At 33.5% G+C, this 13,919-nt stretch overlaps 1 protein-coding gene across 7 annotated transcripts in view; it reads right to left on the bottom strand.

Annotated features, from left to right (window-relative positions):
* Nucleotides 1-13,919, bottom strand: part of RICTOR (RPTOR independent companion of MTOR complex 2) — a 141,811-nt gene that overhangs the window by 27,339 nt on the left and 100,553 nt on the right. For all 7 annotated transcript variants that reach the window (XM_005907619.2, XM_005907620.2, XM_070357616.1 and 4 more), the window contains 11 exons: nucleotides 12,324-12,459; nucleotides 11,733-11,932; nucleotides 10,444-10,570; nucleotides 9,884-10,048; nucleotides 9,635-9,711; nucleotides 9,117-9,195; nucleotides 4,833-4,942; nucleotides 4,306-4,393; nucleotides 2,977-3,069; nucleotides 2,322-2,428; nucleotides 1,638-1,867 (listed from right to left, as the gene is read on the bottom strand). In XM_005907619.2, coding sequence (XP_005907681.1) covers nucleotides 1,638-1,867; nucleotides 2,322-2,428; nucleotides 2,977-3,069; nucleotides 4,306-4,393; nucleotides 4,833-4,942; nucleotides 9,117-9,195; nucleotides 9,635-9,711; nucleotides 9,884-10,048; nucleotides 10,444-10,570; nucleotides 11,733-11,932; nucleotides 12,324-12,459 — 1,412 coding nt within the window. The remainder of the gene's footprint in view (nucleotides 1-1,637; nucleotides 1,868-2,321; nucleotides 2,429-2,976; nucleotides 3,070-4,305; nucleotides 4,394-4,832; nucleotides 4,943-9,116; nucleotides 9,196-9,634; nucleotides 9,712-9,883; nucleotides 10,049-10,443; nucleotides 10,571-11,732; nucleotides 11,933-12,323; nucleotides 12,460-13,919) is intronic.

Genomic DNA, 13,919 nt, shown 5'->3' with positions numbered 1-13,919 from the left:
TTTTCAAAAATAAAGAGTTAAGACTGCTGAGCCAAATAAACAGAGCTTCCTTGAGATTCAGAATTTGTATTTGAATAAAATATAAAATTATGTCATTATGAAATCTTCTGTTATTTCCAAAAAAAAAAAAAAAAAAAAACTACAGGACTCATTATGTCATAGCTTATCTGAAGTTTCTTTTGTATCCCAGTAAGTTTCTAAAACCTCCAAATATTCAGGATAAAATTAAAGGCAGAAAGGAGACTTGACTATGGATGTTTATTCAGTTGGTACATGTTCCTGGTGGTTTGTTTATACTTCCAATCACAATAGGCAAGAGAAATCAATCTTATAAGAAATGAATGTCCAATCTTGAACAACATATACTTAGAACTGAGTCACCACATTTTAAGTTCACGTTTAAACGAACTGAATTTATTTCTCATTTTGTCTTAGGTACTAAGAAACTCATCTAAATTCAATGCCTGCTGCTGCTGCTGCTAAGTCACTTCAGTCGTGTCTGACTCTGTGCGACCCCATAGACGGCAGCCCACCAGGCTCCCCCATCCCTAGGATTCTCCAGGCAAGAACACTGGAGTGGGTTGCCATTTCCTTCTCCAATGCATGAAGTGAAAAGTGAAAGTGAAGTCACTCAGTCATGTCCGACTCTTAGCGACCCCACAGACAGCAGCATACCAGGCTCCTCTGCCCATGGGATTTTCCAGGCAAGAGTACTGGAGTGGGTTGCCATTGCCTTCTCTGAAATTCAATGCCTCTCTCTAATAAAAGATTCAATCCAGGTGACTAATGACATCTATGGGATTGTATTTTATTTTTCTGTTGAATAATCAGAAATGATTTCAAATATATTCTGAACAAAGGCAAAACAAAATCTTAAACTTGCATACTACACTGTTTTTCCATATTATGTCAATTTTAAGATGCACATGTTTCACACTTAAAATGTCTAAAATCAGGATGTATCTTGCAATAGGCATCTTTTTTTCTTACACAGTGGTGTGCATATTATAATTTAGGATGTCTCAGACCTGGTGAAATATGTTTGATAAACAGTGCCCTAGCCTCTTTAAAAAAACTGTGTCTTAAATTTTTGCACCTAACACCATTTAACACAGGGCTTAAAACTGCAATCCATTTTTCATTTAGTTGATTTTTTAAACTTCATTTAGTTGATTTTTGATACTCCCTTTTAGCAGTTTCACTATTTAATTTTAAAATTTTAGCTTTTCTTCTAAAAATGAGTATGTGAATATAGTATCTCTTAATAAATCTATTCCAGCTCAACAACCCTATATATGAAAAATGAACTAAAGAATTAGGTAAAAGATGACAGCAGGTAAACAAATATTTACTTATTAGAAATTGAAAAAAAAAAAGGTGGGGGAATGGTTCTTCTGGCACATGATTTATTATTTAACTCTGTAAGTACGAGTTTCCAACAGCTATTTAGAAAGCAAAGGCAAACAACAACGTAGGTTGATGGCTATACTCCCTGTTGTGAAAAGATACACACTCTCCAAGAAGCTATTACTGCCAAATTATTTCAGAAAGAAGTGAATTAAGAATGTAAAATTCATTTAAATCTTATACCAGCAGTGTTAGCTCTGGCTCCTTCACATGACGCTGTCAGTACTCACTTGACGGTGCAGATTCACTCTCACTATTATGCCTAGAGCTTGTTGACTCCGAGTTCAAACTTAGGGTGCTCGGGACAGATGAGAGTTCATTACAGAGTTGTTCTACATCGTCTGGAACCACTGGCCACAAATGTTTACGACTGTGCCTTACAGCATCCCAATTGTGACATTTTAGAATATCACAGCCTTGCTTGGTTTTGGCTATGAGCCCAAGAACATATACACAGGTCCTGTAAGTAAAAAGTGAAGTATTGACAATTTATAATTTCAAACTGAGATTTCTGAAAGCAACCATAAAATACTAGTTTGCTATATGTACATTTGCATTTTATTTAATAAGCTATTAAAAATGACATGAAAATCTTCCTAATAAAACTATTACAAGGAAATAATTTCAAAGAATTATAATCAAATAAAAACATATATATACATATACATTAGCTTTTCTGAATAAATTCAGAATATTTAGGCTAATGGAATACTGGACTATTTGGACACATGCTAAACTCTCTGTTTACTTGCAAGGTAAATGTCAATACTATAATGTTAAAAAATAAAGTAATATTAAACAAGGAACTCCATAAGATGTTTAATTTAATTGAAAAACTATAATCATACACTAATTTTCTCACATCCACATGTGAACAGTATATACAATAGAGATTTCTGAGTTAAATCACACACCCTCTGACTGAAAGAACTTCACACTGTTTTGCAAGTTTCAGGATATCTGGAATCACGTTTTCTTCTTGTAGCAAATTGAGACCCCAATTAGATGAGCCAATATTTCCCTAAAAGAAAGGAAATCACATGTCAAATATATTTCCAAGAGTAACTCTTAAGACATTTAAAAAGCTACCTATAACACAAAAAATCTAACCACATCTGTAAGAACTGTGGGAAAAAAAACCTCACATAAGGAACTTCAGGAATTAAAGATCCATTTGTTTTATCAAGGGGCTTCCCTGGTGGCTCAGATGGTAAAGCGTCTGCCTGCAATGCAGGAGATCCAGTTCAATCCCTGGGTCAGGAAGATTCCCCTGGAGAAGGGAATGGCAACCCACACTAGTACTCTTGCCTGGAAAATTCCATGGACAGAGGAGCCTGGTAGGCCACAGTCCATGGGGTTGCAGAGTCGGACACGACTGAGCAACTTCCCTTTACTTTTGTCTTATCAAGAAAAACAATAGTTTATCTAATATTTAAGTGGGCAGAAACAATCTTGGCTTTAGAATACTAATCTAAGAACAAATTCCAAACAAAATATTTTTATTTAATATCAATAGGAAAATGAGTAAAAATTTAAAATTTAGATCTCACAGAAGTGTTTATTACAAACCAAGGCCCAAAGAGATGCTTTCAGTTTTTTAATTTCTTCCCATTTATCCAAATCTGGTGTACGAACATTGTGACAGAGTTCTGTAATAATATTCTGGAGAAGGAAAAAAAATGCCATATGATTACCAATACATTTTTAACATATTTTCTTATTGTATATTAAAATCTATTTAATGTTTATATTTAGTGATTTCTATATATTTAAAATCTTAAAATAATTTTATACAAATTTCTTAAGAAGCAGCATTAGAATATGCACTCTGAGCTCATATACTAGAGCTGGGACCTTATTAGGCAAGTGGCTTTCAGCATGTTACTCTATCTCCCCATGCCTTGATTTCCTGAACTCTAAAACAGGGATAGTAATAGCCTCTGTTTCATAAAGTTTAATGATTTAATGAATTATTACATAGAAAGTTTAACAAAGTACTTGGCACTTAGTATTATAAAATGTTAGCCATTAATTATCATTATTTCTTTTAGACAGAAAATAATAAATTAGCAACTAGATCTTCTCATACTGTGGAGGTAATGACATTGAGAAAATCATTTAAATTTTCAGCAAATTTAAAAAAATTAATATAAAGGTACACACCTCAATAATCTTCATGGATAATATAAAAATACATGAAATTATGGAGTGTATTTATGTAAAACTTTTGCTCCTGAGGTGGGAACACTGATATGAAAAGGAACTGAACATCTAGGTTATTACTGTTAAGAAACACACACAAATACTTCTGTAACTATTCCTAAAATAAGAAAACGGTTATACTTACTGAAAAGACCTAGTAGCAAGACATACTCCCAGCCAAAATTTGATGTGTATGCTATACTCAAAGAACAGCTGGTTGCCTAAGCCTCCAATATTTCATGAAGTATATGAGAGTAGTTAGATACTAACAAACAGCAGCTGATAATTTCAGTTTGTTACACACCAAAGGTAACTGAATATGTTTCAGGTTCAGTTTAATTTTCCAGTGAGAGGAATGAAGAAATTCAGTTTTTCAGCATGTTTTTTTTTAACTAAGAAGATGAACTTTCCCAACAAACTAAAAGGAAAAGAACTTGGACCTTAACTGGGTTACTTATTCTACATAACAAATTACATATGCAAAAGATCGTAAGTCAGGGAAATGTATGCAAGCCTGTTTATGTATCTAAGGACTGCAAGCACAGAATGCCAAAGTCAGTTACAAGATGGAGCTTTGAAAGCAATTATACCACTGACTTTAAGGCTGTTGAGAAGTTTCTGCAAAGATAACACTTTAGTAATATTAACTTTTTTCTATTACTATAGCTATTTAAAATAAGCAAATTATGTTTTTACCTGTACTTCCAATAAATGACAGCCTGTTTTGTGGTGTACCAGTTGTCCATAAAGATGTACAGGTAGGTAGACATGAGGACGCTGTAATCTGTATGATAAACATGATTGATAAACCTACTGGCCCACTGTAAACATACTAATTTATAAAATGACTTAAAATATGAGATAAACAATTAGACAATCACTCAGCATGAATAAAAATACGGAGGTGGAAAGGCATTAGAATTCTTCTAGAAAAATAATAGTTTAGCTGGTTTCAGAGTAATGGTAAGAGACCTAAGACTAGAAAGATAGACAAGGGTTAGAACATGAAGGAATCTAAATGCTCTACAAGTCAGGGAATGCAAGTTATGAATGCCACTGAAATTTTGAACATTCAGTGCTGTGCTTTAAAAAGATTTTTCCTATGTCAGTGTAAGAATATCCAAGTACTCAGAAAACTTTAAAAAATAATAATTTATAACAACATGATTTTAAATTTTATGTTTGAGGACTAACAATAAACTATTCCATTAACTGGACTATACCTTTGGTTACTCCGACGAACATAGTTGTCACCATCAATTGGCTTCCGGTAAGTGGTAAGTGCTTCATTAAGCTGTTCTTCAATCAAGTCAACGTATTTTGAATTATATTCCTAGAAAATAATATTGTTTAAATTATATATATTACCATAACAACATTTACTAAATCTCTAGTATGTTAGTTACCTAGCAAATCTTGGGAGCACAAATAAAAGAAAAATGAACATCTTTTTCTTTGTTCAGGAAATTTGAGAAATTTTTGAAGAGCATGGATATAACAAGCTATTATGAATGCAAAAATGTTCTACCATATCCATACCCATAAACTTTCTGTTTATACTCTTTTCCCCATTTTCAATTAATATTTTGGGGTCCATACAAGGAAGTTAAAAATTTTGTTTTTCATCTTATTTGAATTCCTTTCCTCATTAAAAAAAAAAAAAAAAAAACTAGTTTCTTAATATTAAATCCTGAAGATATTCACTAGGAATTTTAAAAGGAAATTAACTGAGTTCTATCATTTTAGCACCTTTTGGTGAAAAATAGTATCTCTTCACTGATTTAAATCAGGTCAAATGTAAAAAATATTTCCAACTAAAACCTGGAAAATTTCTAGTCAAATTATTTAAACTGAGACAGTCAATCACACTACCATCTTCATTGCAAAAGATCTCCACTTTAAACTGTTCAGAAGAAATTGACAGAACCTCTGAAAAGCAATTTGCCAGTACTTATCCAAACTTTAAATTAATATACTTTTTGACTCAACAATTATACTTTAGAAATTTGTTCAACAAATATATTTGCACAAGTAAGCAAAGAATGCAAGAATATAAAGCAAATACTGTTTACAAAACTAAAAAGTTGGAAACAATCTAAGTGCCCAAAATACAAGAGTGATGATAAAAATTAGGGTACATTCATATAATTTACTATGTAGCCACTGAAGAGAATTAGATAGCTCTAAATGCACAGCTCTGAAAAGATATCTCACATATATTGCTAAAGAAAAAAATTAAATACAGTCCTATTTACAGGTGTGAATGACTTCATCTGTATTTTTAATTGAAGAATATATACTTACAGATGTACAAAACATCTTTAAATGTATATAGAATGTTAACAAACATTACCTTCAGAAAAGACAGAGTAAGGGGGCAGGGAGATATTTTTCATTTTAAACCATGTTATACTACTTCAGTTTGATGAGTTACCTTAACTCCCTACTTAGAGACTCTAAAAGCTTACTTTTTCTGCTTTTCTTTTAGATTCTTTACTGTGCAAAAGTAATGTAAGAGTTTAATTATATTATCAGCAAACCAAATTATTACTACTGCTGTAACACTGCCATAATTTCCTCTAGACATGAAAATCTCAGTACAAAAATACAAATTAAGGCAAGTATTTTGAGCTTTATGTAGGAATAGTTACATTCATGTGGTACTGTCTGGCTAGTCTCTTGACCAGTGGCAATCATGTGGAACACACTAGCAAAGGTCAGGGGTATGGTTTGTGAAGATGAAATGCAGTGAGGTTTTGATGTGGATCATCTTGAGGATCCTGCCTCAAGGAGGCAGGGAGGGACAAGACCCCAAATGAGGGTATACCTCTAGATATTAGGAGGTACTAAGTAAGCAACCAGAGGAGCCACTTCTCTGGTCAAAGGAACTACAAGTGAGAGATCTCCAGAGTGAAGTCTTTGAGGAATTTACAAACATAAGACTTGAGTAAAAAGAAAAATCAACATTTGAAATCTGACCTCCCCAAAGCTAACAGCCCCAGGTAACAACTGCATCAGCTGGGTAAGACTGTCCACGAATTCTCATCCGTTCCTCCTCCTCTCCCTCCTGCTCTAAAGCTGGAGAGGCCCTACATCTGCAGCTGGTAAATGGGGAGGAGATAAACAATAAAGAGTGATTAAATGAACCATACCCCCTCTTTTACTGCAGGTTTCTAAGTCTGTACCAAGCCTGGGCTAGCAGAGAAAGTTTTAAATCAAATGACTGGATTTTCAGTATGATTCTGGCTGGATGTTTTATTACCCAGAAAAAGAGCATCAGCTTTATCATGGCATGCTACAAACTACTGGGAGAATATCAAACACTGAGGAAAGAGCATCAAGGGCTTTGGAATCAAAAAGTGCCCCTGGCTCTGTTATTTTCAAGCTTTGTTACCTAGGATAAATTAGGTTACTCATCTTAGCTTCTACATTTTCCTTGATAAAACAGAAATAATAGAAAACATTTCACAGAGTTGCTGTGAGGATTAAATGAGGTAATACTTGAAAAGAACTAAGTTTAATGGTAGGCAATCACTATTCACTAATTAATTTCCCATTCGCTAATTAATTTGAGAGAGTAGACTATATTGTCTTTGTTTTTACACCTCCCATTTACTGGCTAAACTCACTATAACTGTAAGTTAGCATCTGTTTGCAACTTTCTACTGAAATTGCTCTGGCAAAATTCACCAATGACCTGTCACATTCAACAGTGTTTTTCCTAGTGTTTACCTTATCTGACCTCTCTCAAGAATATATACCACTGGCCTCTCCTTCCTGAAGCATCCTTTAGTGAAATCATTCTGATAATTCTTCCTCAGTGTCCCCATCCTTTTGTTCCCCTCATTAAAGCAGAGTGTTTTCTAGGGAGCAATTTCCAGTTTTATTTTTTTGTTCTTTACATTTCCCTTGGTGATCTCACTCAATTCAAATTTCAACTACTACTATTCACTGACAACTCCCAAACTGCCATCTTCAGCTTCAGATCCACATTTCCAAGTATTTTCTGGATACCATCACTTGCCATCCCATAGGCAACAGCAGTTCAACTTATTCAAAATTTAGTATCCTCAATCCTGCAGATCACAGTTTCTTAATGATGAGCCATTATTTACTCAGGCATTCAAATCAGAAACCGTAAGAGTCAAGTAGTCCTCATTTATTATATCCAATCAGTTCATGAATTCTGTCCATCTTATTTTAAAAATGCCCAGAAAATGTCTCTCTATCAAACCTCACCACCACTGAAGTTCAAGCTCTTACCAATTTTGCTTCTAAACTACATATTCGGTATTCCTAGATATTTTCACTTTTTTTTTTTTAAGTGAGGATAATATTCTGTTTAGGGAATGAAACTATTACGTCTTTATTTCAGTTTTCCAATTCACCAATTATTGAAAGACTCCATGCCTTAAGTTGTATGCTTTACAGTTACAGTATGCTTTACGGTATTTCTTTTCCATCCAGTTTTACTGAGAGATAACTGACATCTAGCAGTGTGTACAACTGACATAATGATTTGACTTACACACATCTGAAATGACTATCACAATAAGTTTAGTGAACATACATTATTTTATACAGATACAAACTAAAGAAATAAAATATTTTCCCTTGTGATAAGAACTCTCAGGATTTACTCAACAACTGTCATATAAAACATTCAACAAAGCTAATTATATTTATCATGTTGTACATTATATCCCTAGTACTTACTTATTATAAGTGTATAAATGGAAGTTTGCATTTTTTGACTGCCTTCATCCAATTTCCTCTACCCCCACATTCACCTCTGGTAACTGTAACTATAGTTTCATTATTTTTTTTTAAATGAGACTATCTTATGAAATATGGTTCAATATAGACAATATAAACAATGATCTGAATTCAATAAAGGAAAATCTGGGAATCATTTATATTAGGACTGATTATTCTATGAGCTTCTAAGATGCTTTGATGATTTATAATGCTTCAAGTTAACTGAAGCCACAGTGATGACCAGCTAAAGAAAAGCTAGAGAGATAACTAATACCTTCAAACTAGTCCCTTCTTCCTAGATTTCCCTGTTATGTACAACAGCAAGAAGTTTGTTCTCAGATTTATGAAAAGTCTACCCTAAAATGAAGTTTAATAATTAGATTATTATATCTGCTTGGTAGAACTGTTTTATAATCTTCAGTTAGGAAAACTGTTTTAAGTTTCAGTTCAAAAGGGCTGTAAAAGGAATCCAAAATAAAAGAAATGATGATGGTAAGTAGGGTTGACAAATGATGCCAGTAGATTAAAGCTGAAAGCAAAATTTCAACAGAAAACATACAAAATCAACAGTTCACACTATAAAATAACTGTAGTTTAAAAAATGGATAAATATGAATATAAATAATTAACAGAATTTGAAGACCTGACTTCATATGAATATTTAAATATTTAACTTTAATTTCAAAATCCTTGAATCTATTTTCCAAAATAAAAACATACAAACTGAAACTTATTCAACAGAAAGTTACCTTGTGCCACTTTTCCAACTGTTTTGTTACATAACCCCTTTCATTCAAATAGGAAAACCCTTTTGGAATGGAGAGAAATCTGTAAAGTGCAACAGGCAACAGTTTAACATTGGGTCTCACAAAAAATTGTTTAAAAAGCTAAAGTATCTCAAACCAAATACACTTAAGCCCAAAGACTTTAAGAACAGTGTGCCTTAAAGAGGTCAATTATCTTATAATTTCAAATACAAATACTTTGAAAATCTTTGCAAAAAACATGAATCCAACCACAGTAAAGAAAATGTTATAAAAAGAATGAGGACACATAGAGATGAAAAAGAGACACTATGGAAAACAATGAAAAGCCAGAGTTTCAGTATTAAAGGATGCCCAATATTCTAAAATGGGCCTCTTTCAGAAGTTAACAGCTAAACTCTTTAGAGTGCTTCCTTTACAGATTTGAATCCAGCTTTAATACACACTGCCAGAGAGCACACAAAAGAAAACATAACTACAAGAAAAATTTTCTTAAAATTTACCTCAGGAGGAGAAGCAAACCCTTGTCCCCAAGGTGAGATAAAGCTGGCTTCATCTGAATAAGTGCATGAAGATTGGCCTAAAATAAATAATTATTAGGCAAATTAATAACTGCATGAAGATAGTAAATTCTCTACTTCCAAAACCACTATATTACATACATTATAATTCCACACAGTTTTCTATCAAACTTGAATAGTTTCATAAAAATTTATATCTAAGTATTTTATTACAAGATAACGAAACTTCACCTTGTCTTCACATGCTTCATCGAGAATATCAAGGGCCTCAGAAGAAATCGTTTTGTTTTTATCATGCAGCTGGGTCACTAGTAATTCAATTCCCCAATTATTGAAGAATTCAACATTAGCTCTCAATAACACTCTTAAATGTTTTGTTGCATACAGTCTGCAGGCCTATAAAGATAAATGAGAACATTAAAAAAAAAAAAACAAAAACCAACCACCACCATCCAAACTTCACTATAGACAGTCCATCTGACTTTGTTTTAGAATAGTTTTACACTTGAAAAGGGCAGAAAGACTGGAATTGACAGTCTAGCCCTTGATACAAATATATTTTTTAGTCCCAGTATAATAAAATACTGTATCTATCTAGCTGCTTCAAAGCATTTCTCTTTATATAAAAAAATGGGTACGGTAGTCGAGTTCTCTGGACAAACTAAAATTTAAAAATAAACTCAAATTCCATCCCATAGTCTTAAAATTTATAATTTTATTAGGCTAAAGTTGATAAAATACTGAACTAACTAGTTATGAATTTATAGCTCTATTGCCTATGTTATACTCACATCAGTGGCTGCTGTTAAGATTTTGGAAAGGATGACCCTGGCCAAACCATCTCTACTATAGTCCAAGCTTGAAACGGTCAGTTTTAGCAAGTGATCTTGGTTTTTCAAGGAGCAAAGGTTAAGTAAACTAAAAAAATGATGAAAATAATAAAGGTTACTAGAAATTACTGTACTGATTCATTAATTCAACAAATATTTTAAAATTCCTAAGCATTTCTAAAAGAAAGCACTTAAGAAATATCCCATTTTTTAAAAAGCATCAGAGCATCAAGACAACTCTAATCAAAATTTTTTTGTATTTTAACAAAACTTTTTGCCTTTTCATACTATTTGTGGGGTTCTCAAGGCAAGAATACTGAAGTGGTTTGCCATTTCCTTCTCCAGTGGACCACATTTTTTCAGAACTCTTCATGACCCATCATCCATCTTGGGTGGCCCTACACGGCATGGCTCATAGTTTCACTGAGTTAGACAAGGCTGTGGTCCATGTGATTAGTTTGGTTAGTTTTCTGTGATTGTGGTTTTCATTCTGTCTGCCATCTGACAGTTAAGGATTAGAGGCTTGTGGAAGCTTCCTGATGGGAGGGACTGGCTGTGGGGAAAACTGGATCTTGCTCTAGTGGCAAGGCCAAGCTCAGTAAATCTTGAATCCAATTTTCTGCTGATGGGTGGGGCTGTGTTCCTTCCCTATTGTTTGGTCTGAGGCCAAACTATGGTAGGGGTAATGGTGACCTCCTTCAAAAGGACTTATGCCAGCAGGCTCCAGGACTGTTATAGTATGTGTCCCTGACCCTGCAGCAGGCCACTGTCAACCCATGCTTCCACCAGAGACTCCAGGACACTCACAGGCAAGTCTCTTGGACTGCAAGATCAAACCAGTCAATCCTAAAGGAAATCAACCCTGAATATTTATTCATTGGAAGGACTGGTGCAGAAGCTGAAGCTCCAATATTTTGGCCACCTGATGTGAAGAGCTGACTCATTAGAGAAGATCTTGATGTTGGAAAAGACTGAAGGCAGGAGGAGAAGGGGACAACAGAGGACAAGATGGTTGGATGTCATCACTGACTCAATGGACATGAGTTTGAACAAGCTCCGGGAGATGGAGGACTGGGAAGCCTGGCATACTGCAGTCCACGGGGTCACAAAGAGATGGACATGACTGAGAGACTGAACAACAACAATAAAACTTACCAAATACAGGTACACAGACTAAAAAGCATACCCTTTCTGATCACATTAAAAATAAAGTTTAGGTATATACTGAAACAGAATCTAGGAATGCTCACCATTGAAATACGCTGCATTTCTCCAGCATTTTGACGCCATGAGGGTGGCAAGAAAGTGTTCCAATAAATAAAAAGTAGTGTTGACTAAGAGTAGTCAATAAACCATTATTTTGAAGGCTTCTTTCAGGTTTCATTCCAGAAGAGGCATTGAGCCACTGAACAATATCCTTTACTAGATCTTCTAAGTATCCCTGCCCATCCTAAAAGCAAATACATTATGATATTGCTAGAAAAGCAGTCAGGGCCTACAATTAGAAAAATCAACTTGATTAATCAAGTCCAAAAGATTTAATAATAATGAAGTTTCTAATAACAGACATTAATCTCTGAGTATCTGTTCTTTTTAATCCCATTCAATACAATGCTGCATGAGATGGTATTATTTTCTATTTTACCAAAAGAAAACCAGGTCTTTTAGAAGGCAAATAACTTGTCCAAAGTCACATAGATAGCTAGTGACTAAGGATAAAAATCTAGGTCTGGGCTCATTCTATGTTTCTAAATATAGCTTATACATATTCAAAAATAAAAGGAAGGGGTCAAATTCAGTGAAAAACATGTGCTCTGGAAAATATTCAAAGTGCCTATTACCTCTTCAGACTCAAGAAGAAATTCTGTAAACTGACAACCCACAACTGTGAGCTGCTTGGACTTGGCAAAATCCAGATCCAGATTGGCGTATAACTTACTACTGGGCTTGTAAAAATAAAGTAGTCTTCGTACAAACCTAAGGTTAAAATAAAAAATCAGCAACAAAGTAATAAACCAAATAATTATTTTAGAATCTTAACCACAGCTTTTGAATATGTTTTGAGTTTAAACCATTGGGGTAAATTTAATAAACACATTTGGTACATTCTACACATGCACGTGCGCGCACGCACGCACACACACACACACACACACACACGAACAATCCCTTTCATTATAAAAAATATCTTCATGAGATAAGAATTTTTTGGTGGGACGCCTGATAGAAAATAGTGGAGAAGATGCTCAGCAGGAAAAATGCAAACATAACACTGCTAGAAGATACACAGTTGGATAAATATGATGAAACCACCTGGATATAAATTTTCATTCTTCTTTTTGTTTTTGACAGGTATACATTTTATTTTACTGTTAGGTCTTTTTTTTTAAACTCTATTTAAACCTAGAATATATATATTTTCTTCTACTATACTTTATGAATTTATACTAGATAACTGCACATAAATGTTACTACACTATGATTTTGTCAGTTCTTCACAATTAGGCAAAAGTCAACCACAAAAGCTTCAGGTAAAATTTAAACAACTGAATTTATAAAGCAATGGATGATATTTTCATGTTATAATTTTCAACATTATGTTCTAAGCTTCCATTTAACTTAGTTCAATTTAATTTCTACGCTATTATCCAATGTAATAAAGATGCCAGGTCCAGGAGCTGGAAAAACAAAGTTGAATGAGACTTCATATCTGTTCTCACAAGTTGGAAAAGTCAGTACTATGCTTCTTTATCCCAAGGTAATTTATATGTTCTATACATTTCTCAAAATGTGAAGAGATGATAATAATAATAATAATAATACCAACGATGTGAACTTTTCAAAAACATGAAGTAAAAGCTCTTTTATTCAAAGAAATCAACGCTGGTGGTTGGGTAATCTAAACTCAGAAGGAATAAAAATGCATGGGGCACTAGAAAACAGCATAATACCCTTAAGTATTGTATATGCTATAAATATAAGCTGTTTTATGGAAGGTGTGGCTGGTTAACAGTGTAAAGAGGAAAAAGAATGAATAACCTCCAAAGTCACAGGCAAAAGAAATTAGAATATTTAAAATGGCCATAGTTTTGAGAGGGAGACATTATGCTCTTAATATATCATTCTCATATGTTAGGGCCAAGATTAGTACATGGCTGATACTCTTGATTTGATAAAACTTTTATCTTAAGTACTTCATTTGTTCCAAAACTAAAACCAGAATGTAAATAACCAGAAAAAGAATTAGTTGATGATTTCTGGTTACAAAACACAAGCTATATATAAAAACATATATCAATATGTACCTACTGAATACCAACTATTAAAAAGTAACAATGTATATTTAAAACATCAATTACTACTTTTAACAGGTATCAGGCATAATATAATTCAAACTTGAGTTCTTTATATTTAAATGTAAAACAGTTCTTACATAC

The sequence above is a fragment of the Bos mutus genome, chromosome 20, assembly GCF_027580195.1.
Source record: "Bos mutus isolate GX-2022 chromosome 20, NWIPB_WYAK_1.1, whole genome shotgun sequence".
Lineage (NCBI taxonomy): Eukaryota > Metazoa > Chordata > Mammalia > Artiodactyla > Bovidae > Bos > Bos mutus.
This window is presented reverse-complemented; position numbering and strand designations above follow the sequence as displayed.